This window comes from Cordyceps militaris, assembly GCF_000225605.1.
Source record: "Cordyceps militaris CM01 unplaced genomic scaffold CCM_S00004, whole genome shotgun sequence".
In the NCBI taxonomy this organism is placed as follows: Eukaryota; Fungi; Ascomycota; class Sordariomycetes; order Hypocreales; family Cordycipitaceae; genus Cordyceps; species Cordyceps militaris.
The window spans coordinates 897,452-919,859 of NW_006271972.1; the positions used below are offsets into that span (position 1 = coordinate 897,452).

The 22,408-nt window shown below is 55.4% G+C and overlaps 9 protein-coding genes across 9 annotated transcripts; 4 read left to right on the forward strand and 5 right to left on the reverse strand.

Annotated features, from left to right (window-relative positions):
- Positions 1-2,043: 2,043 nt before the first annotated feature.
- Positions 2,044-2,958, forward strand: CCM_05314 (uncharacterized protein; the record flags this gene model as incomplete). The annotated part of the gene is made up of 2 exons (XM_006670458.1): positions 2,044-2,151; positions 2,206-2,958. The coding sequence occupies 2 exons, from the start codon at positions 2,044-2,046 to the stop codon at positions 2,956-2,958; spliced, it is 861 nt and encodes a 286-aa protein (XP_006670521.1).
- Positions 2,959-3,881: 923 nt separating this feature from the next.
- Positions 3,882-4,806, reverse strand: CCM_05315 (uncharacterized protein; the record flags this gene model as incomplete). Its single annotated transcript, XM_006670459.1, has 2 exons — positions 3,882-4,414; positions 4,509-4,806. The coding sequence occupies 2 exons, from the start codon at positions 4,804-4,806 to the stop codon at positions 3,882-3,884; spliced, it is 831 nt and encodes a 276-aa protein (XP_006670522.1).
- Positions 4,807-5,787: 981 nt separating this feature from the next.
- Positions 5,788-7,378, forward strand: CCM_05316 (60S ribosomal protein L13; the record flags this gene model as incomplete). Its single annotated transcript, XM_006670460.1, has 6 exons — positions 5,788-5,811; positions 6,085-6,099; positions 6,308-6,341; positions 6,458-6,483; positions 6,610-6,768; positions 6,983-7,378. 6 exons carry the CDS (start codon positions 5,788-5,790, stop codon positions 7,376-7,378), a joined length of 654 nt encoding a protein of 217 aa, XP_006670523.1.
- Positions 7,379-7,701: 323 nt separating this feature from the next.
- Positions 7,702-9,863, reverse strand: CCM_05317 (Armadillo-type fold domain containing protein; the record flags this gene model as incomplete). Its single annotated transcript, XM_006670461.1, has 3 exons — positions 7,702-9,266; positions 9,337-9,588; positions 9,653-9,863. The coding sequence occupies 3 exons, from the start codon at positions 9,861-9,863 to the stop codon at positions 7,702-7,704; spliced, it is 2,028 nt and encodes a 675-aa protein (XP_006670524.1).
- Positions 9,864-10,741: 878 nt separating this feature from the next.
- Positions 10,742-11,553, forward strand: CCM_05318 (mitochondrial import inner membrane translocase subunit tim-16; the record flags this gene model as incomplete). Its single annotated transcript, XM_006670462.1, has 3 exons — positions 10,742-10,786; positions 10,850-10,906; positions 11,128-11,553. The coding sequence occupies 3 exons, from the start codon at positions 10,742-10,744 to the stop codon at positions 11,551-11,553; spliced, it is 528 nt and encodes a 175-aa protein (XP_006670525.1).
- A 453-nt stretch (positions 11,554-12,006) lies between these two features.
- Positions 12,007-14,137, reverse strand: CCM_05319 (biotin apo-protein ligase, putative; the record flags this gene model as incomplete). Its single annotated transcript, XM_006670463.1, has 4 exons — positions 12,007-12,497; positions 12,551-12,822; positions 12,879-13,472; positions 13,545-14,137. The coding sequence occupies 4 exons, from the start codon at positions 14,135-14,137 to the stop codon at positions 12,007-12,009; spliced, it is 1,950 nt and encodes a 649-aa protein (XP_006670526.1).
- A 676-nt stretch (positions 14,138-14,813) lies between these two features.
- CCM_05320 (mitochondrial genome maintenance protein MGM101) lies at positions 14,814-16,300 on the forward strand (the record flags this gene model as incomplete). Its single annotated transcript, XM_006670464.1, has 4 exons — positions 14,814-14,864; positions 15,128-15,147; positions 15,193-15,933; positions 16,030-16,300. 4 exons carry the CDS (start codon positions 14,814-14,816, stop codon positions 16,298-16,300), a joined length of 1,083 nt encoding a protein of 360 aa, XP_006670527.1.
- Positions 16,301-16,691: 391 nt separating this feature from the next.
- On the reverse strand, positions 16,692-17,868 carry CCM_05321 (HVA22 domain membrane protein; the record flags this gene model as incomplete). Its single annotated transcript, XM_006670465.1, has 3 exons — positions 16,692-17,535; positions 17,599-17,748; positions 17,840-17,868. 3 exons carry the CDS (start codon positions 17,866-17,868, stop codon positions 16,692-16,694), a joined length of 1,023 nt encoding a protein of 340 aa, XP_006670528.1.
- A 1,639-nt stretch (positions 17,869-19,507) lies between these two features.
- CCM_05322 (Methionine synthase, vitamin-B12 independent, putative) lies at positions 19,508-20,740 on the reverse strand (the record flags this gene model as incomplete). The annotated part of the gene is made up of 1 exon (XM_006670466.1): positions 19,508-20,740. One exon carries the CDS (start codon positions 20,738-20,740, stop codon positions 19,508-19,510), a length of 1,233 nt encoding a protein of 410 aa, XP_006670529.1.
- Positions 20,741-22,408: the final 1,668 nt, after the last annotated feature.

Genomic DNA, 22,408 nt, shown 5'->3' on the forward strand with positions numbered 1-22,408 from the left:
AAATTGGCGCATTTTGGCGTCCACAAGTCAGTTTGCTCCATTGTGTGTGCATGCAAGTATGTTGATATGTCAGTAGGTATATATTGCTGCGGGATGACCATGAAGCGGTGATGCGTGGGCTGATGAGTTTGGGTGCTTGCACATGCCCCTGTGCAAAAAGGTACGTACCTCGGTGGTCCTACGTCAGATGCGGGTACCATGTACAGCTAGTTTATTTATTTTTCAAGGTGCAACTGGGCCCGTCACAGGAGGAGCAAATGGACTTCAACGCAATGCTAACCCGGCCTGGCCCGTTTCACACTGTGGCGCTCTTCAGCACGCTGCTATCTTATTGACAAGGGCTTAGTCTGGTTGACTGCCTGCCTGATTGCTTGCTGCCTGACGAATCAAAGTTAGTATGGATGCAGCATGAACGAGAGGGAGAAACGCCGTGCCAATACCATTGTCTTGTTTCCTGTTTGACAAAGAGACAGTCTCGGCTCATGGTCCGGTCGCTCGGTATCTAACTAGGTGCTAATCAGCAATCAACCGTGGCAAAGCACTGCCGTCATCTTACAGATCAGCAGCCAACGTACGTAGTGCGACAGAGCACACAAGGCAACGACGATGCAGGATGTTGTAACGGTGAACTTGGTACAAGTTACCGTTGGCATAGCTGATAGCTGACTTGCGCATGAACCGAGTCTGATGTTGCGGTTTGTTTTTGCTACATACGCGCGGTCTAAAACAAAGTGAGACCTGCATCAAAGCCGCTGCTGAGTCGTAGGCGAGGGGTGGTTGGTAACACGACGAAGATTCACATCGCGAGCACGACCATGACAAAGGCCTCGGGAAAAGAAAGGAAGCACCTCGAAGCATGTGGACTGTAGTTTAAGCCAACACTGCCGACTGCGAAGAGAGTTGATAGAATCGCGTTGCTTCGAGCTTCAGGGTAGGCGTGGAAGCAAAACAGGTACCTAACCTGAGGTACCTAGAATAGGCTGGTACCTGTCTATACTGGAGAAAGGGAAATATAAGAAAGACTGGGAGGATAAGAAAAATAAGAAGGATACGAAAGATAAGACTACGAAAGTAATGACACTTGAGAAAATAAAGGATTAGGAATATCATAGTATGGCTAGGTAGGTAGGTAGGTACCTCCTGGTAGAGGTATTCACCAGCCGTTCATTTTGGTGCTTTGTAATTTGTTAGCCTGGCCGTTATTAATACTGGTATTTCACAGCGCCTAGCCACCCGTTGGAGCCACAACGCCTCGTCACGGTCCACAGGTGCTGAGCACCTTGAGAGCGTGCACCTCGGGCCTTGCCCAGTCACTGCGATAGTGCTTGCAGCCCGACTCTGTACTTTTCTGCATGCCGCGCTGCAAATTCAAGATGTGACTGCTTTCTTTCCCCTCTTCAGCTTAAAATAAATAATATTCCTCCCCATCTCTATCCCCGCAACCCCCAATCACTCATCGGCTTATTAGACGCTACTATCTTGAGCGATTAGTAGTGAATGCCTCAGAGTCCGCCACATCGGCAGTGGTTGGTCCCTTGCCAGTTACCAACTTTACCAACCATCGCCTTCTCACTCTCCGCCTCTCTCTCCCGCCTCTCTCTCCCGCCTCCCCCCCGCTCCTCGCTCCCTCCAAGGCTGGCCTTGTTCTGTTTCAGGCTTTCGGCTTCGTCCTCTCCCAAAAACGTGCTGCTCCCATCATAAATCATCTCTTTCGTACTGTTTTCTTTTTTCATCTTTCCCTCCCCCCCCCTTTCTTCTGTCCAGTCGAGTCAAGATACCCATACACACACGCCTCTGCTTCGCACAAGGTAACCCGCCCCCTCTGCCGCAACAAATACGGGCTGCCGCCGCCGCTTCACGTCTATTGCGCAGCAGCAATCCAGACACAGCCTCCTGCCCACACACGGTCCTGCACCCGGCTGCATACGCACACCATCCAAGAAGCCACCGTAGTCACGTTGCCTCTGACTCGCCGCCCAAGACGAATTATTTCTCCCTGCACCTCGTCTCGCCTAGCCGCGTGCGACTGGCATCTCAGCCAACATGTTTGCTCCCCAGCAGTATACTGACGTGGTGGACATTGGCCGGAAGAGGCAGCGAGACGAGGCTGAATTGGCCAACGGGCCTGCTGGCTTCTCCGAGCACCGCGCCGTAAGTGAATCGACACGCCGCACCCCAATCCCTCGAGGAACTCAATGCTGACAGCGTAACCAGAAACGCGTTCAATGCCTCCCCGTCCGGACCTCGCCGACGCCCATGACGATGCAGCAAAATATGTGGTCTTCCGCAACCATGGCTTCAGGTATGGGTGAAGCAGACTTTGTCCCAAACGCAAACTATTCGACCTGGCAAACTTCGCCACATATTTACCAGCAAATGACTGCTATGGGTTCCGTCGAGATACAGTCCGCGGTACCGAGCCACCTTCAACCGGACGCCGCAGCTGGTCGCATCCCGACGCCCATGCAACCCAGCTTCGCCGACCAGCTCCGAGGTCAGCAGTGGGCTAATTCGACGAGTGCCGCTGGACGCCACGGCATCGTGAACTTGGGCCACCACCAAGTCGGAATTGCTGAACCACCCTGTGCCCAATGCGACGCGCCACCAGGCCAAGATTGGCAGCCTCTGCAGAGCAATAGAAGACTTCCTTCGCCAATATCGGAATCAGAAGATTGCATGGCATATTCTCCCGGAAATTATGCCGCGCTTCAGGCCATGGAACACCCAAACGCCATGATGGATATCGAGACCCAACGACCATGCGCATCCGACGATGGAGAGGGCGAACCAGACTCTCCCAACTCTCACCGAAAGGGCCATACCCGAAGCCGACACACTGTTAATACCTGGACATGGCAACCTGGCATGAAGCGCAGTTTCAGCATAGGATACCGGTCCGACTGCGATAAGTGCCGCGACAAAGTGCCTGGCCACTTCAATCACATCATTATCTCATAGAAAGGGAAGAGCATCATCGCAGACCCTCAGAAACAGAAAACATTGTGGGATAAGGCGGTGAGACCGCTTTCATGGGGGCAGCAGCGACAAGACCTTCGCTGCTTTCCCAAGCGGATGCCGACCATTCTCTGACGTCTGGCTCACCACAACGCAGCCGGCAAATCCTACTTGCACGCGCGGCTCGGATGATTGTTTTGCGAGCACTCAATGTCCTCCGCCCCAGGTCGGCACAATCAACTTCAACATACTCCACTCCGGAGCTGTACATTTATCTTCGCCCACGAACATGTGTTCACGATGTTACTTTAGTGGGACGCGGTGTTTATTCTGAACTGCATTTTTACGGACGGAGCGTTTGTTTTTCTTTCACCTTTATCATCAAGGGATCGATGTCTCAGCGGATTTTTTCTTTGTTGTATTGGCTACTGCATTCTTTGACTACCACCATCATTAGATCATCGAGATCGTTTGATCGACTCGCTGCATTATTTAGAGCGGCCACTTTGCTACAGGCAATCTGGGCCACCCATTCGCAGAGCGCTCTGCTTCAGCTTACACTGTAATTCACTCTTTACTAATTTCTTCTTGAAGCACCACTCTACTGCATCTTTATACATGTTTTACCCATCGACAACTGCGTTCACAGTCCTCGTGCTTGATATTGTATTCTTGTCTGATTGCGCAGATGTTGAGGATGAGAGATTCATCTATCGTACATACAAAAAAAGTGACTCCATGACGCCGTCTAATGCTCGACCCATCTACAGCCTATGATACAGTATTTGTCGTCATTTGTCTCGACAAACTTCCCCTCTTAACCCGTACATGTCCGCCTCTTCCCTTCGAACTCAAAGTATACATTGACGCCGATGCTGTGTGTTTTCGTTTTGTGAAGTGTGCCTCCTTCGGATCACGAAGTGCATCTACCAGGGCCACCAACCCTTCTTGGCACCCTGTTCACCAGAGGCCCCGGCGAGACCAAGCTGATCCAGGCTGCCGCCTTTGCGCTGATTCTCCAGTTCCCGGTCCCACACGCTCTGCGCTGCGGACTCGACAGCCTGGACAGGCTGGCTGGGTGGCGCGGCGGCCGGTGCCTCCTTGCTCGCGCCGCCAAACAGGCCGGAAAAGATGCCCAGCACGCCCTTTCCGGTGGCGTCGGGGGCAGCCTTGTCGTCGCCCTGAAGAGTGGGCTTGAGGTGTTCCTCAAAGTGCGTGCGGTGCTCAGGCGGCGCGATGAGCGGCGGCAGGCGGATGCCTTTCTCCTCGGCCTCGCGGTTGGCTGCCTCGACGAGCGCAATCTGCTCCTCGGTCGCGGCCCCCTTGAGGTACGCCAGGCGCGCGCTGGCGAGCTCGTCCGACTCGAGCTTCTTCTGGGCTTCGACCCACTCGGCGCGTCGAGCGCGGTTGTATCGAAGCATGTCCCATACCGAGTATACGCTGATGACGCCGGCCACGGCTAAAACGATTCGCCACCGTTAGTGTCTGGGCTTTTTGGGGAGGAGAGGGGCCGGTTGCGGGATGGGAAAAGACCGCAAGGGAGTTTAGCTCACCAGTAAAGACGACGATGCCGCCTACGGTCCATCGGTGGGCCACGTCGAGGAAGCGCCGGGACGCATCGATGAGGCGGTCCGTCTGGCTGACCTGGGCCTTTTGCGCGGCGAGGTGCGCGAGGCGTAGCCGCTTGACGCGCTGCTCGGGTGTCTCGCCGGGAACTCGGGAGGGTCGTGGCGTCGAGGCGGCGATGGAGGGTGATGTTGCTGAGGTGGCCGTCTTGGATGTGGCGTGAGGAATCGTCGAGGTGAATCTCGTAGCGTCCTTGACGGTGCGCGGGCCAATCCGTGACGCCATCACTTCCGTCAAGTTTCGCGTAGTATGAGGGTAGTAGAGATACAGGAAGAGAGAAACGCCTCAGAGGTAGAGGGAGGAGACGATGATTATCTCGGAATGGCGAGTAGAAATGTGGATGGTAGTACAGAAGCGGCCGAGCAAGGTGCTGTCCAGAGGTTTTTCTCCCGCGAAAATGGGGCGGGTTTAAAGGAGGACCTGTCATGAGATTTTTTGGGCGTCCCGGTTGGCGTCGAATTCGCGGGCTGTGATTGGCACGGAGTAATCCCGGTGGACAGCATTCTACGTTGCAATTTTCGACTTGGAGCATCTGTCGGGAAGCTTCTCATAGGCGTGATACATATGTTATTGATTTGATTCTACAGAGTAGAGCAGCTTTTCGTTGCATCAAAATCTCTTCGAACGGACCACGCGAGTTGCTGGCCCTCGTTGCTAAATTTTCGCTCCCTGGTGCACAAGCACCTAACCTCAGGAGCACCGTCCACGAGAAGGATGCAATGCAGACAATACAGGTAACTAGCGACGGATATGTATATAGTTAGGGGCGCTTCTACGGATGTGTCGATCAGAGACATACCAAAGGTACTGTGACGATGTGTTCCTCGTCAACTACAGGGACGCGCTTGGGTGAGCTCGGGATCCGATCGTAAAGCCAAGAGGCATCGCCTCAATCTGTGAGCGCACAACTCCAAGACGGCGACGCATGAGAGCTCCATTCCAAGCTCACAAAGCTTGTGTGGCTAGCTATCCAGCTTCTGTTTCAGCCAACAGTCAACGAAGATACGCTGTGCAAAAAACATCACGGCAACGTTTGTCCAGCAGTACAATCCGGTGCGTCTTCTTCATGGCGGCGCGTATAGCGTCGCCCACAATGAAAAGCGGAGGAAATCAAAAATTGCGCCCCCTATGGCCCCGAAGGACAATAGAGCGTGGATCGACACCGCGCTGTGCAATGCAGGCCTTCCACACTGAAGCCCCCAAATCATGAGCTGGGGAGTTCGGAACAAGGTAAGTATGAAGAAGAAAGGAAGAAAAGAAACGCAAACTCGAGCCGGCGCGCGAAGACTTTATAGCTTGGTCCCACCAGCTCTTTCTGCCTGGCCGCCTGTCAATCCAGGCAGCCAAGGCAAACAGAGGCGGATACGCCAAGCCGAAACGGGCCACCTCATTTGCGGGCCCAGACCCAACACTGTTGTTCGTCCAACTTGCACACAAGTCTAGTGCACGTGACTTCCCACACAATCTCGACTTTTTTTTTTCGCTTGCTCGTCCAGCGGAAAGGGCATACCCCACCAGGTACGTATCGCTGGTAGGGCACGAAAACCCTTCTAAAGAATTGTCAAGCCTCCAACTCCTCCGATTACACCACGCCTCTCGAACAATCGACAATCCGGATCGTTTGATCGCAAGCAGACAAAATGGTACGAGATAATTCCCGAATTGCGCAACGGCATGTTCAAACAAATTAAGATGCGAGTACTGACCTGCCGTTTTTTTATTATAGGCGATCAAGCACAACCAAAAGATCGTGAAGAACCGTGAGCAGATACCCTTTCCAACAATGTCGAAACGAACCCGAAATATCGATACGCCGCAACAACCGACGACATGAACGAAATGGAACTTCAATCGACTGACTGAGGATTGTGATTAGACTTCCACAAGGACTGGCAGCGTCGCGTACGCACGCACTTTGACCAGGTATGCGAATATTGTTCATCCCGACTTGCAACCGGCGCAACTGGCGGTCGGCGAAAAGAAGCGCTTTCGGAAGAATATGGTTATTGACGTAATTGGAATATCTAGGCCGGCAAGAAGGCTTCCCGTCGCACTGCCCGTCAGGCCAAGGCCGCTGCTCTGGCTCCCCGCCCCGTCGACAAGCTCCGTCCCATTGTCCGATGCCCTACCCTCAAGTACAACCGCAAGGTCCGCACCGGCCGCGGTTTCACCCTCACTGAGCTCAAGGTACGAATTGCGATACGAAAAAAAATGGCGACTCCTCGTCCTCGCCCAGTAACGTTCCGCTCGAAGACAAAGGATTTCCAGCAACTTGGAGAACACGCGCACAACGACGAACGGAAATCTTTGTACTTGGGACGGAACAACGTTGTTGGGCGACGAGACGACTTTGGGCCAATTCGCCCGTTCAAGCCGTTGCAAGACTAACCCATTTTTATAGGAGGCTGGCATCACCCGTCCCCTCGCTCCCACCATCGGTATCGCCGTCGACCACCGCCGCCAGAACCTCTCCGAGGAGTCCCTGGCCATCAACGTCGCCCGCCTCAAGGCCTACAAGGAGCGCCTGATCCTGCTGCCCCGCAAGTCCAACGCCCCCAAGAAGGGTGACACCAAGACCGACCTGTCCCAGGTCAAGACCGCCGCCGACGTCGCCTCGGTCTTCCCCATCGCCGCCACCGACCTCGCCGTCAAGTACATCAAGAAGGGCGACATGCCCGCCCCCGTCAAGGGCGGCGCCTATGTGGCCCTCCGCCAAGCTCGCGCCAACAAGCGCTACGCCGGCGCCCGCGAGAAGCGCGTAAAGGACAAGTCCGAGGCCGACAGTGCCAAGAAATAAAGCATCGGGGCGGCTCCGAGGATAAAAAATGGGATAACTGGTGTTTTATGAGGGTTTTTGTGCACTTTGCGTGTCTGAAGAAGTGGGCATGGGTCGGCTGCTGCAAGACTATGATATAGTAGTACTTGGCCCGGTTCAGGAGCAGCGTCCCTCTAGGTCCAAGGTGAAGATATATTTGCATCATCATTGGCTCTCCCTTTTGTATTCGACGCTAAATGAAACAAAAAAATTACGTGACTCTTTATATTTTTACTCTTGTGGTGCTGCCATCTTGTGTGTATTAATCAACTGATGGCTTTTGCAAGAAGATGTCAGGTCGCATCTCATGCTGTACTCAATTCTTTGCTTCTATGGGCCACGACCAGCTCGGTGCCGTCCTTCAGCAGACCCTCCAAGAACCCACGGCTCAATGGCTGGAAATCCTCGGTCCAGTTCCTCAGCAACTCGGTACACATAACGAGGGCATTTTCGCGCTCTACGGCCGCGATGTGCTCCTTTTGTTTGGGATCCGCCTGCTGCGGCTGCAAGGCCAGTCCCTCTGCCGCCGACAGCGCAGTCGTGCTCTCCACCTCCTCCTTGTCCTCGTCCACCACCTCTGTGACGCGCGTGTCCGCCTTGCGGCCGGTAATGGTCTCGCTCAGTCGCGCCGAGACGGCCTCTTGCTGCACAATCGCCGCAATGACGCGGGATCCGTCCGGGGAGCGCGACATGAGCGCCAGCACGAACCACGCCTCGGAGCGCAGGGCATGCCACTTGTCCTGCGTGACGAGAAAGGCCAGCGGCGTGCCCACGTCGTGGCGGGTGTAGAACTCGGCCCGGCTCTCACTGTCGGACGCCCCGTTGCGGGGGAGCAGCTGGGCGGCGGCGTTGGAGTGCAGGACGCGGCAGATGGCAGCAATGGCCCGCGCGGCCTCGACCTTGGTGGGCTCGGTGTCGGTGCGGCGAAAGAGAGCGATCAAGTCTCCCACGCTGTCGCTCTTTTCCGCCGCACCCGGGTCGGTTTCTGCCGCAGCGCCCTCTTGGATGTGCTCGCTGCAAAACTGCGAAACATTGTCGGGGCAGTTGGACAGCAGGAGCCGCGTCAGAGAGACGGCTGCGTATTGCACCTGCGGGAGCGCGTCCAGGGCGTAGATGTGCGGCACACACACGGGATCTAGCAGCGGGCGCAGCGCAGGCTTGTTGTGCGCGGGGATGGCGAGGTTCTTGAGCAGCGAGAGGGCCGCATGCAGCAGCTGCGCGTCCTTGACGGCCGGGTCCGCGAGGAGGACAGCGAGCGCCGTCTGCGGTGCATGGTGCTCGACTAGGGCGGTCGCCGCGGCGTCGGACCGCGACAGATTGCCGAGTGTGAAGCACGCGGCCGCCCGCAGCGCCGCGTCCCCGCTGCTGAGCCACGTGAGCGCCGTCCGAGCAGGCGCCGACGTCACCGGGTACGCTGCCGGGAAGGCGTCCTGGGCGGTGAGCTCGGCGATCATGTTGAGCATGGAGGTGCGAAGCTGTGTCAGGGCCGTGGCCAGGTCAGGGTCGTCGATGCGGGCCGTGTCGAAGCCAGTGTGGGCGTGGTGGAAGGCGTCCAGGAAGAGGCCGACCTGGTCGCGGGTGATGGCGAGCTGCTGGAACCGTGCGGCGGCGAGGTAGGCGATGGCGACGGAGCCGAGCGAGGCAAACTCCTCGACGTCGTCTTTGCACGGGGTGTGGATGGCGACGGAGAGAAGTGCGGAGACAGTGTCGTCGGCCGCGACGGCGAGCTCGGCGTCTTTGTGAACGAGGAGCGCGAGGATCCGGCAAAAGTACAGGATCACGCCGAGGAACTGGGACAGGTTGGGCGACGTGAGAAGCTTGACCATGGCTTGGCTGATCTTGAGCTCCGAGGCCAGGGTCTGGGCCGGCTCTGTGTCAAGGATGAATTAGTATCGTAGGTCTCGGAAGTTGATTTTAACGTCGGTGGCGTGTACACGTACCATAGTCGACCATGACATTGTAAAGCACAGGAATGGTGAATTGGACGACACTTTCGTCCCTGAGCTGGCGGATAACCGCCTCCAGCCGCCCATTTTCAACCATGAGAGCCCGGTTCTTGTTTATGTCCGCGCATGAATTTCCCACAATTCGCAAAGAGTGAATTTTCAGTTTGTTGCTGATGTCGTCCTTGGCAAGCTCTTCAAGAAAAAAAGACAAGATACCCGAGTCACCGTATGGCAAGCGCCAAGCCTCTACAATGCGGTGTGAGCCTCAAGCTATCTATGTCATCGAGCGTTGAAAAGGGAGACAACGTACCATCCCGGCTACCATCGCCCAGCTTCTCCGCCGCGACTTCAAGCTGAATCTGGTCCGAGGCTCGCAGCTCTTTGCACGTCTTGAGCACCTCAGCCAACAATTCAGTGCGGCGCTGCACCACATGTTCTTCCTCTAGAGTCGCGTCATACTCCCCGGTCGACTCCCCGCGACCTTCGCGCTGCAGCAAGTCTGCAATATCTTGCGGCGTCATGTTTGCTGAGTGAATAGAGCCCCTCACAGCAGAGCCGAGAGGTGAAGGTGACGTTGAGCTTATCCGAGGTGAGCTGGGAGAAGGCACAAGAGAGAAGGAAAAATGGAGAAGCTAAAGATGATATGAATCTTGGAACAAGAATCCGGCGTCGCTACTCAAAAGGAATTTCAAGAGATGTTGGAGAGCCACTGTAGATGTTTCGTGGTCATCGTTACTGCCTTGTCACTACCAAGGTGAACCTCCCTCCGTCGAGTGCTGCCCACTTCGGTAACTGGACGGAGCCCGCTAAAGAACGCTGTAGTTACTCTTGTAAACGCCCTGTAGAACGCACGGTCGAATGCCGGCTAAACCCGGACAAAGCCAGCCGTCAAGATTCTCAGACAAATGTTTTGAAGAAGAAGCAGATTATTGAGAATCTTTTCTTCTTGGATTGTTAGGCATCTCATGCAAAACCACTGGGCGGTCCTTTGGTAGGAGGGACTGGAAGCAAGACTGGAAGCAAGCAGCTGAAGGTTTGATGCACGAGACCTTCTAGAGCTAGAGTGCACGAAACGCACCAAGAATGGACCGAGAAAGAAATATCATGTATTTGGTCAGAGATAACGAATATAGCGGATTCTTTGTTTCTATTTTTTTTTTTAGAAAGCTGGCTGTGATTGTGGTTACTAACTGTAGTTCATTAAGTAGTAGCACTAGAATCAGCCGAGAACCGCAAGTCACAAGTCGATCCATGTCGACGTCCAATATGCAGGTATGTAGTTAGCGAACATGACAAGTTTTTAGAATCCTGATTTCAAGTCTTCTTCTCATATTGTACCTATATATTCTTTAAAGTGTTTTGAGAGGTTGAAGTTCTGTAAGAAGTTGTTCTCTCAATCATGACTAAGCATCACTCTGGCCTGGCCGTCCCGCGCTTGACCAGCGTAAGGAAAATCTAGCGCCTCCGAAATCTCGCGACTTCTCCTTTGCTGCTACTCGACTTCAAGGCCGCCACTCAAGCGCTCCAAGCCGACGACGCAGAAGCATATTGCTGTCTTGCTGGAGTGAGATTCCTCTATTTATACTCACCGCACTTCATACGACACAACTCAGCGATTGAGTTCGTCTGATCCAAACGAAAATGGTACGAGAAGCAGCGCGGCCCTGCCCGTCTTGCGCAAAAAGCCTTTGCGCCGGCGCACACCTCCGCGGGCCTCGGCCACAGCAATCGCGTCACGTTTCCAGCAAGATGCACTCCGCTAACATGATCCCTCCTCCTCTATAGGCGCACCGCTTCGTCATCACGGCCTTTGTCACGGGCTCGCGCATCCTCGGCCGCTCCTTTGTGGCGGCGTACCAGCAGGCCCAGGCGGCGTCCAAGTACCAGCGCCACGTCGCGAAGAACGGCGGCGGCGGCGGCGCCTCTGCAAGCGCCTCGCTCTCGGGCGGCATGACGCTCGACGAGGCCTGCAAGGTGCTCAACGTCAAGCCCCCCGCGGGCGGCCAGGCCAACGTCGCCGAGGTGCTCGAGCGCTACCAGCGCCTCTTTGACGCCAACGATCCGCAAAAAGGCGGCAGCTTCTACCTGCAGAGCAAGATTGTGCGCGCCAAGGAGCGCTTCGAACGCGAGCTCGGCCCCATGCGGGAAAAGGTCGAGCACGAGGCCGAGGCCAAGGAGGGGTGGAAGCCCAAGGTCTACAAGGACCGGTAGACGGGGCGCGCTCGGCGTCCGGCGGAAATCGAAACTTTTTTTTTTTGCGAAACCGACGGCGCGCGACATTTGAAACAGTTCATGATTGGAGACACTCGTCGAAAACGACTGAAAGCGGACACACGAGCTGCGCGAAATAATAATCTGGCAACCCAAGAGAGTGGCTGCGGAAAAGGAACGAAGACAGGGACGCTTCCTTTGTATACTTGTACATCTTCACTCGACTTGGCATGGCATGGCGTTTTATGGGCGGAAAAATATACTACAACTAGAGAAACAAGAAGCCGCCAGGAGGCTGATCACAGCTCCGAAGCAACGACTGGTACATTTGCACGGAATCTTGCCACAAAAGCGTGCTTCATATCGTTGCAAATTACCACCTGTATTATTTCAACCAACATTTTTTTTTTAAGAACCTTGACGAACGCGCTGTATGCTCAAGTGACCAGGCCCTTACTCTCGTCTCCGTACAAGACCCTTCCAATAGTCAAAGCTATTCTCGTCGCTCTGCAACGACCATATGCGACCCGTCCCCCGGCCGTCCCTATCTGTCTCTTCCACGCGGAGCATGCCCCAGTCCCGGGTGATGCCCAAGACCCTCGCCCGCGTGCCCGCCTCGGCCTCGAGCGTAATCTCCTGGCCGGTGTGCAGCCAGTGGCGGTAGTACCGCGACTCGAGGTTCCTGGAGAAGCCCTCGCGGCGAAACTGCGCGTACACGGCCTCGGTGCGCGCGAGCACCCGCGCGAGCAGCGTCTCGAGGTGCAGCGGCGCGGCGCCCTCGCCGAGCATGTCCGAGATGGACGTTGTCGGGCGCGGGTTCACGGCGTTGATGCCGATGCCGAGGACGATTTGGTAGCTGCCGTCGTAGTACCCGCACTGGGAAAGGATACCGCCAATCTTGACGTAGGATTTCTCCGAGGCAGGCTTTCTTGGGTCCAGCGCATCTTGGAACAATTTGGTCAGTTACAAGCAGTGGAGGGTGAGAGTACACACGTACAGATGTCGTTGGGCCACTTGAGCTTAACTTGCAGGTTCTCGTACCCGCGGCCGTACGACTGGATCGCTTCGACGACGGCAATGGCGGCAATATATTGGATGAAGACGACCGGCCGGGACGCGGCCAGGTTGGCGGGGTGGTTGATGATGACGGAGAAGAGGAGCGAGCCCGGCGGCGCGACCCAGACGTTGGTTCCGCGGCCGCGGCCGGCAAGCTGCGTGGAGGCGGTAAACGTAAACCCCGACGGCAACTTTGCAATAAGTTTAGGATTTCTGTCATCGCTTGTTAGCAAAAGCCCTGACTAGACAAACAGACACATCTGTCATACTTTTCAAGAAGGACATTCGTGCTCGTAACGACATCACCGTAGAGTAGGATGTTGCCCCATTGTCGCGCATCATTCTCCATGGACTGCGACGCCTGCAGGCTCGAAAAGAAGAGTCTGTGGTTAAAGCGCGGCGTGAGCTTCTCATCCGGCAGCTGCTTCTCGTGCGCCACAATATCCTTGGTCACGGTCTTGTAGTCGGGCACGCCGTGGGCGTCGAGCTCCGGGGCGGCGTCACCGGCGCCGCCCGGCAGCGCCTCCTTCAAATCTTTGAGGTTCCAAGCGGCTCCCTCCTCCTTGCTGCGGAGCCGAAAGGTGTCGGCTTCGGCCCGGAGGAGGTCTTGACCGTGCTCCCTGTCAATGACGTCCTGCCACGCGTAGAGGAGCTCACTGACCGTGCCGCTGTCCGCGGCGGACAGGTGGAGGCTGGTGAGGACCGGCGGCGCGGTGCCGCCCTGGCTGTTGACCTCGAGGCCGAGGCGCTCGAGGCACAGACCTAAGAAGCCGGACCGCGTGCGGTCGTCCCGCGCGAGGCTAGCGATGAGCTCGTCGTAGCCGGGGACGTCGGGATGGCGGTGGAGGATCTCGGCGGCGAATCTGTGGCAAGCTCATGTCAGTACGTTTTTCTCAAGACCTGACCCTGTCGCAATGCCGAATTTGCAAGCTTACTCTGGATGGGTGCCGCAGAGAATCGCCTTGCCGTCGCCAACACTGCACTGGACAATGGCAGCGCTGCCGCCCTCGACATCCAGCTCATCGCAGTACGACGCCAGCACCTGCACCTTTTTGTCCGCCAGCTGCTCCGCATCCACAAACACGCCGCCTCCGTTATAATAACAAGTCATGTCTGGCGGCAGCCTGTCGCGCACCACGTCGGCCGCGAGGCTGAGCCGGGCCGCGCGCGCGCCCTGCTCGCTCGCGTACGCGAAGCCCTTGAAGGCGGCGCCGCGGCAGGTGCCGGGAAAGAAGCCGAGCTCGCGGGAGCCAATCACCTCGAGGGGCGCGTGGCCGACTTCAAACTCGCAGCGGCGGGCGGCGTAGTAGCCGCCGGCGCAGAGGCCGAGGTAGGCGCCGCCGCGGCGGACAAAGTCGGCGATGCGGCGGTTGCCCTCGCCGTTGAGGACACGGCAGTAGCCGAGGTCGCCGCCGCCGGGGACGACGAGCAGCGCGCACGTCGGCGCCCAGGGCTCGCGCAGGATCACGGCCTCGCCGACGGGGATGACGGCGTAGTTGGGCGTGAGAAGCCGCCGGAGGGAGTACATGGCGTGGCGGACCGACTCGCTGGTGGTGCCGGTACCTGGCGGGAACGGAAGAAGTGGTTAGTCGAATCGAATGAGCCAGTTTGAAAAGATTTAGCAAGGAGAGGATGGAATACCTGTATAGACGAGGACATTGAGTCGTTGTGGTGCCATCTTGGCGAGTCGCAGGGTGGTTTTGCACAAGACGGGTCGCCAACCGTTGCAGACGAGTTTGGGTGAATTTCCACCTTGCAACCCTCTCAACCTTGACAAGAGCCCACCCAGCGAGATAAAAGATGGGATCGTCACAGTCGGCGCAGCCCGACAAAGCAAAGGCGGAGGATGATAGGGTGCAGCAGCCTGATGCTGCAGCTCAGGCAGAGGACGACGATGAGCCGGATGAGTGGTGAGTGTTTTGTAAACGGGCGAGCAGTTGGGGGAAGCGGGCGAAAGTTGGAGGTAGTTGGTGCACCCTGCATTCGATCCGATGCTAACCTTGGGTGGCCACCGGGCAACAGGGACAAGCGAATCTTCAGCACTGGATGCTCTGGTGAGTTGTTTTGATGATTATTATTATTATGATTTTCCTTCATTCATGATTGGGTTTATACCTGCCGGTGTCAAGTGCCATCCATCATTTACTGTCACGGACCGCTGTAAGCTGACTACGGGCTGCTTACCTATAGAGGAGAATGCCAAAATGACGGACTGCTACTTTGAGAAGAAGGATTGGAGGGTGTGTGCTTCCGAAGTAAGTCTAAATAACCTCGAGCATTCTCTCATATTTGCTTGCCTCCTTTCCATCCACGTCTAGCACCCTCCGCCGCTGTGCTAACTGTCACCAAGATGCAGCTGTTCAAAGAGTGCTGGAAGCGCCACGGAAACGAAGAGCGCACATCGACCAAAGACGCGTAAACGCTCCCCCTTGCACCATATTATACGCTGTACAATATCGCATCACATCTCCTTGTATTTTTAGAAAATACCTAATTCAACACTTACTTTGTTGTACAGATGCCACCAGCCATGCGTGTGTAATTGTGGGGCGCCTGTGTGACAAGCTCGTGCTTCAAAAAAAGTTGCTGGATCGTGCAATCTCGTTCCTTCTCATCTCTGCATCCTTCAACCCTTTTGGACGTCAATCAACCCGGCGCCTTCTCCATCACGCCAGTCCCGACAACCATGAACGCCTCCCGGACAGCCCTGTCGCAGGGCCAGAGGCAATTGCGCTCCTCCAGCCGCTTCGCCACGCGCAGCCTCACGGCACTCTCCACACGATTCTGGTCGACGTCCTCTGCAGCTCCAGACGCATCATCCAAGACAATACCGCCCGCGCCAAAAGTCTCAGCTCTACCAGACACCGCCAAGCCGACGCCCACAAAAGCCGCACCCTCCAAACCAGCCGCCCCCAAGCCCTTTTCGAAGCCCTATTCCACCGCGACCAGCAGCAGCAGCAAAGCCGCCACCGCCTCGTCCGCGATCCCCAGCGACCTTTTCTACCAGCCGACAACGGTCGCGCACGCCGAAGAGACGGTGGGCGGCGACGATGCCGTCATTCCCGCGGTGGACTGGTCCGCGAGCTTCCACGGCATCGCGAGCCGGCCGGTGTCGCAGCGGCAATTTGCCGCGCTCCTGCGGCCGCTCGACATCGACGACATCGAGGTCAAGCCCGACGGCATCGTCTACCTCCCCGAGATCCGCTACCGGCGGCGCCTCAATGAGGCGTTTGGGCCAATGGGCTGGGGCCTGGTCCCAAAGGGCGAGGCCGTCGTCGGGGATTCCGTCGTCACACGCGAATACGCCCTGATTGTGGATGGAAGGTGAGATAGAGATCCCAAGTCGGCTACTCGCCAACTCTCCAGGAAACTATTCGAGAAGTAGAAACGGCAGAAACTAACATGCATACCTCGTCCTAGATTCGTCTCGCAAGCACAGGGCGAAAACTCATACTTTGGCGCCGACCAGCTCCCGTCCGCCGTCGAGGGCTGCAAGTCCAACGCGCTCATGCGCTGCTGCAAGGACCTGGGCATTGCCTCGGAGCTTTGGGACCCGAGCTTCGTTCGCTGGTTCAAGAAGAACCGCATGGAGGAGGTCTGGGTCGAGCACGCCACCACCAAGAAGAAGCGCACGCTATGGTATCGCAAGGGCGCCGTCGACGTCGCGTATCCCTGGCGTCAGGCGAAATAGAGAGGAATGAGTCAAGGGAGTGGGGGGGACAGGAAGACGTCCTCGTAAAACATGTATTATAGATTCGTTGCAACTGCTCAGCACGAGAGACGAAATGCCCTCGACGTTGCACATTACAACAAGCCCTGGCGCGAGGAAAATCACTTCTCGCCTCTAATTTATTTGGATTCACTAGCCGAGCTTAACCACTCTCAAGGTAGAGTAGTATTGCATAACGCCTGTTCGTATCACTATATAACTTATCGCTCTATCACGTATCACTGTATATCTAAATCCAGGCGATTCAACCAAAGTATGTAAACCCGTGCTGTCCAGCAACGCCGTCTACGCTCCAACGCCGGTCTCCCCAAGGAAAGGTCTCGTCCTGGATGCTGTTGCACGGATGGCAGGCCTAATGCTCCCGTCCAGTGGTTGAGCCAGGATCGTCGTTGTGTGCGCCAGCGCCGCCCCATCCCCATGGCATCCAAGAGCCGCCTCCCGTCACATTGCGCCTGCGCATTGTGAGGTCCTCCTCGGCGCCGCTGTCGGCGTCAATATTTTCAAAATCAGCCTCGCTTCGGCTCTTACTAAGAGCGCTCAGCATGCTAAGCCCGCTGGGTGATTGGGGTGGTGCTTCCGGTTCAGCTGCTCCGTCAAAGGTACCTGGCGTGGCCTGCTTTGGCGTTTCATTCTGGAGTTGTTGCGCCTCGCGGTCGAGAGCAGCCAGCATATAGGTAAGGCGTTCTTTCTGTGTGGATATGAAGCTCATCTTCTCGCTGGAATCTCGCAGGTGCTCTGGAATAAGGTTGCCAGACGAAGCCACGCCGCTCGAGCCCGGAGCACTTCTAGAAGCACCGGCGCCGCTGGCGGCCGCAACTGCGTTGGACAAGAGACTATAAAAGTCACTGGCTCCCTGGGCACCTGGAGCGGCCCATTTTGCGGAAGGGATGCTAAACCTCGAGAGCAGAGCCTGCGTATAGCCTTGCGCGCCGATATTTTCGGGGACAGGCGCAGGAGGCTCAGCTGGGGGCAAGCCAAGCAAGTTCTCTTTAATATAGTTGATGGCTTGTCGAAGGTACGTGAGCCCCGATGATTTGAGGCGCTCGTGGGAGCTGGCAATAAACTCGTCGATCTGCGACTCGTTGTCCTGGAGAAATGGGTGAACGTACTGCTCGTATAGAACACGTGCGCCTTGGGTCTGTGGTAAGACAAGGTAGAGAATCAACAGCAGACGAAAATATCCATAGAAGGGTATCCTGGAGACAGGGAAAAGGGTCAGTGTTTGGATGCGACGACTGTGTGGAGGGTGCAGAACGAACCAGGTGACAATAAACGCGACCCAAGACTCGGCCAGGAGACCGATGCTAAGCACAACCCAGTACATAAGCCATGGTGTTAACTGCGCCGGATCGGACGTTTTAAGCGCCTTGTAGGAAGCGAATATCGGAAAGAGAAATGATGCTAACGAGCTAACGAGTCGCAAAGGCACATTGTTAGTAGCGTTGGTGGGAATATGGTGCGCCCGCAAAGCGAACGCGGGGCAAACGAAGGAGCGCTCACCAGAGCAGCATAGCAGGTAGGTCGAACATGATGGTCGGAAACGTGTAGATTTGGGGGAGGATAGTCGAACAGTCAAGATAGTGTATACTTTATCGGGATCGAGAAGGGAGGGAAAAAGATATCGTGCAGTGTAGGAAGTGGCGGCAGTTGGCTTATCGAGAGGGCGAATTGGGCAGCTGACTCGTGATAGACTTGAGGCGAGGAGCAGTCAGGCTGTAGGGAAATAAATGTAGATGACTGGAAACAAGCCCGCTAGCCGCTCATAGCGGACGAGGAGTTGATGACACGATAGCAGAAAGGAAAAGGCCAGGTTGGAAGTATATCGGGAAGAGGTGCTTGGAGAGATGCAAGTGGAGGAGGAGGGGAAGCGAAAGCTGGCCGGGTGCGGACGATGATGCACAGGTGAGAGCCTCGAGATCCGAATAGGGAAAGCAGAGATGGCCAGGGTGACTAGCGGGCATACACACTTGTAGCGGCTTAAAGTGTATCAGGTAGGGGACATGAGGGGGTCGTCTTGGGTGGTCTATTAGTTAGGTTATTAGCGGGCGTTTGGGCATTGGCACCCGTAGGATGCGCTGCAGCGTGCAGGCCGCTAAACAAGCCACTCACGTTGGCTGCTGTTGTGGCTGCTGTTGCGCGGCAGAAAATGAACCCTGGACGCAGTAGCTCGCCCCCTTGGGCTTGGGCGCGCCGACTAGTCCTCCTACGTCATCCGACACGCGTGACCTCTTCACGGACACAACTCGTGGCCTGTAAGACCGCCATACCTCGCTATTATATTTACTATGTGATAATCAGCCCACACGACACTCTGGCGCCTCCCTCGGACGCCGACGGCCGACTCTCGGTGCTGGCTGGCCGGTCATGTCGTGCCCTGCAGGAGTGAAGGGAAGCCACGAGAGGCTTGGGCACAAACGACATTTAACAACAGCCTGGCCGCTTATTAAACAAAACCTTCTACCAACAGTACACCATACAGGGCGTGGATGACATCCAAGACTTGATTGACTTTCTTTCGTCTTCGTGGCTGCCTGCAGGGACCGCCCCCAACTTCCCCGAAGGCTGATATTTTGACAACAAGATGGTCAATCGATAATAAGCTAAACCGAATTAGTATAGACTCACGTAGCCACTCTACCAAGCTTTATAAGGGATAGTACTAGCGTTAATTCTTAATAAGTATTAATTATATCTATTACAAAGGCTACTATAGTAGCTAGAATTAACAATAAATAATTAGTATTACTAATAGCTAGAAAGAAGCTAATAATACTACTATATTACTTATATTATCTATATTATATATATTATATATATTACTTATATTACTTATATTACTTATATTACTTATATTACTTATATTACTTATATTACTTATATTACTTATATTACTTATATTACTTATATTACTTATATTATTTATATTTTCTAAATTATTAATATCTCTATGCGAACGTTGCTGCCGGCAAGACACACACCACTCACCACTCCGGCATCTCACATTGTGCATCCTGATTCTCATTTGGTGTTACGCGGTTACGCGCGTCTTAAGCTATGCTGGCTCGCCCTATTCTCTGTCCTACTATCGATGTAGTTGCCTACGCATGGACGCTCCATTTCCACGTCCAGCTACCTAAGCAGCCGGCAAGGCGCATCCCGACTCCTCATTTACGGCCATAGTTCCCGCGCAATATCCTGCACCAACTTGAGCTTTTCAAACATCTTTACCTCCGTCATCCCGTCCGCCCCGCCGACCGCCATGCTGGAAAACCCGCACTGCGGGCTGATGCCGATGTGGCTCATAGCCTCCTCCAAGCTGACGCCCTGCCCGGCCGCCACGATGCGCGCCGCCTCCACCACCCGCTGCTTGACCTGGTCGCGGTCCTCGAGCGTCGGGTCCTTGGTCGTCACCACCCCGAGGACCACGTTTTTCTCCCGCGGCAGGTGGCGCAGCGGCTCGAAGCCGCCCGAGCGCGCGTCGTCGTACTCGAGGAAGAAGGTGTCGTAGTCGAGCGTCGAGAAGAAGCGCGCCGCGATGCGCTCGTACGAGCCCTGGCTAAAGTGCATCGACTTGGCAAAGTTGCCCCGGCAAATGTGCAACCCGATGTGCATGTCAGCCGGGCGCCGCGCGATGCAGTCGTTGTGCGCCTGCAGGTACTGCGTGAAGAGCGCCTCGGGATCTTCGCCTTCGGCCTCGAGGGCGGCAAGCATCTCGTCGGAGCAAAAGTAGGCAAGCGTCGGGTCGTCAATTTGCAAGTTGCGCAGGCCCTCGTCGTACAGGGCTTGAATCTCCTGTTGGTAGGCCACGGCCAGGTCGGCAAAGAAGTCGCCGTCGTTGCTGTACGCCTCCGGGCTGTAGCACTTGCCCTTGGCCAGACGCAAGTGAAAGTAGCAAGGCGGCGGCATCGTAAACTTGCACGCGCCCCATTTCTCCCTTGGCAAAGTATCACGTAGCATCTTCCAGCTGTCCATGTACGGGCTCTCCAGGCGCCGAATCTTGCCGTCGCAGACCGCGGCCATGGGGTACTGCTGGCCCGCCTGCTTCAAAGCCGCAATCGGTGGCGCCGACACCCGCGCGAGCTCCCATGGCACCGGGCTCACCTCCCTGAAGCCGGCCAGCTTCTCAAAGAAGCCCGAGAAGTAGTACTTGCGGTCGTATTCGCCCGACGAAATGGCGCGCACGCCATTCGCCAGCTGCTTCTGGACAATGTCGGCGATGGCTGCCCTCTGTACGACTTGTAAGTCGGCGACAGAGATGCTTCCCTCGTCGGCTTTCTTCTGCGCCTGGGACAATGATACTGGTCGAATCAACGACCCGATATGATCGGCATGAAATGGAAGTTTTGTGTTGCCCATGTTGCCAGCTTCGAGTATATTAGGAAAGGCCGAGGTTGCGAGCATCGAGTTCCGGGGGAGCGTGTCAATTTATAGCAACATCTAGGCGACATCAACTTTTGCATACCCCGCATGTTATGCAAGCCACCGTTTGCCGTGTCCAAAGCTATTTGCATTGTATAGCCCATGTCCGCGGGGTATTTTTGTGTAGCTGATCGAGAGGCACCATCGAGGCTTGGCGTAAGTGGCGGCGATATCTCAAGCCAACTTCCACTTCAGCCCACATGATCGATAAATGGGGTTCATTTCCTGCTCTTCAAAATCTTTCCCATAGACACGTCTCATCATTCTTTGGGTAAATCGCCACTGTAAACCATTATTATTCGTACACTGTGACCATCCCCGCACCCAACTGCCGTTCCAGACATCCGTGGTCCACCGTTGCACGGCGGGGGAAGCCCCGCGCCCGCGGAGTTTTCTTAGTACCGGGATACCAGCATGCGCCGTTCTTGATTGCCGTAATGGACGAAATACTGCAACACCGTTATATGGAGAAAAGGTAGCCATTCGCCTGTGGCAGTGGCTACCTAGAGTACACGTACTCCCAGGAGAGTGGCTACCGAGTCGTGGTTAGGTGTTGATGCTACAATACATAAAGCCAACGAGGAGTAGCAACAATTGATTATAGCTGGTGACATTTAAAATCAGGAATATCATTATTGTCAGAGTCGCGGCGGCAAGGTCGTTGGGAGCAACGTCGGGCCGTTTGAGAAGTCTTCGGGCAACTGTCCAGTATTTTCCCAAGGCACAATGTCCAATTTTCACCACTCGTCTAGTCAATAATTTAATAAGTCGCTTCAGATTGCGAATCCGATCTACGATTAGATGAGCAGGAAAACGTACCACTGGAAGACGGGGATGCCCCTCCCTCGCAAATCATCAGTTGTTATAACGCACGCTTATCGATTTCGGTACAAATGCATTGACATGAAAATCCCTACGCCGCAAAATAACAAGTACACGTATGAAATAAACGAGACGGCCCGGCGTGCCCTAGTTAGTCTGTCTGTAGTGGTACACTAGCCGACGGTCCAGCCGTCCTTGACTGAGGCTGTCGCGGTCAGGAATGCCCGAGTCAGACGCGTGATCCTTTTGCCTCTTTTCACGGGTGTGAAGAAAACAAATAAAATGAAGACAGAGACAATCGAGACTAGTTTACTGGGTAGACTGTATTTGTGATTCTAGCCTCGACCACGCCAGTTCGCAAGTTGGCATCTCTTTATTTATCATTCTTGACTTTTTCAGAGACGGGCGGGTAGGGCTGTCATCCGTTCATCACCCCAATGTCTCACCTGCCATTCTGACATGCCCCATTCTGTACCGTCGGTCGATTCGGGAGCTTAGTTGCGGTGGAAATTGGCCCTTGGGCTGACGGTGAAAAAGGCTGACAACTTGTGATCCCGCCATCTGAAGGGAGACTTTACGCCATCCCTGTGCAGTACGGTGAGAATCCCATGTAGATGTCGTCGTCTTGCTAGGGCTCTAGGTTGTTGGCGTTGTTACTTGGGTCCGATGACGTATTTGTGACGATAAAGTATAGTGTCACTCAATCACGACGTCGTGGTGTTGTCCTGCCTATCGTTTGTGTGGCCTTGACGCGTTGATTTTGCGTGTTAGTGATGGACTCGTGAGACAGATTTCTCTGTGCCGATAATTTCATTTTCAATAAGTGGG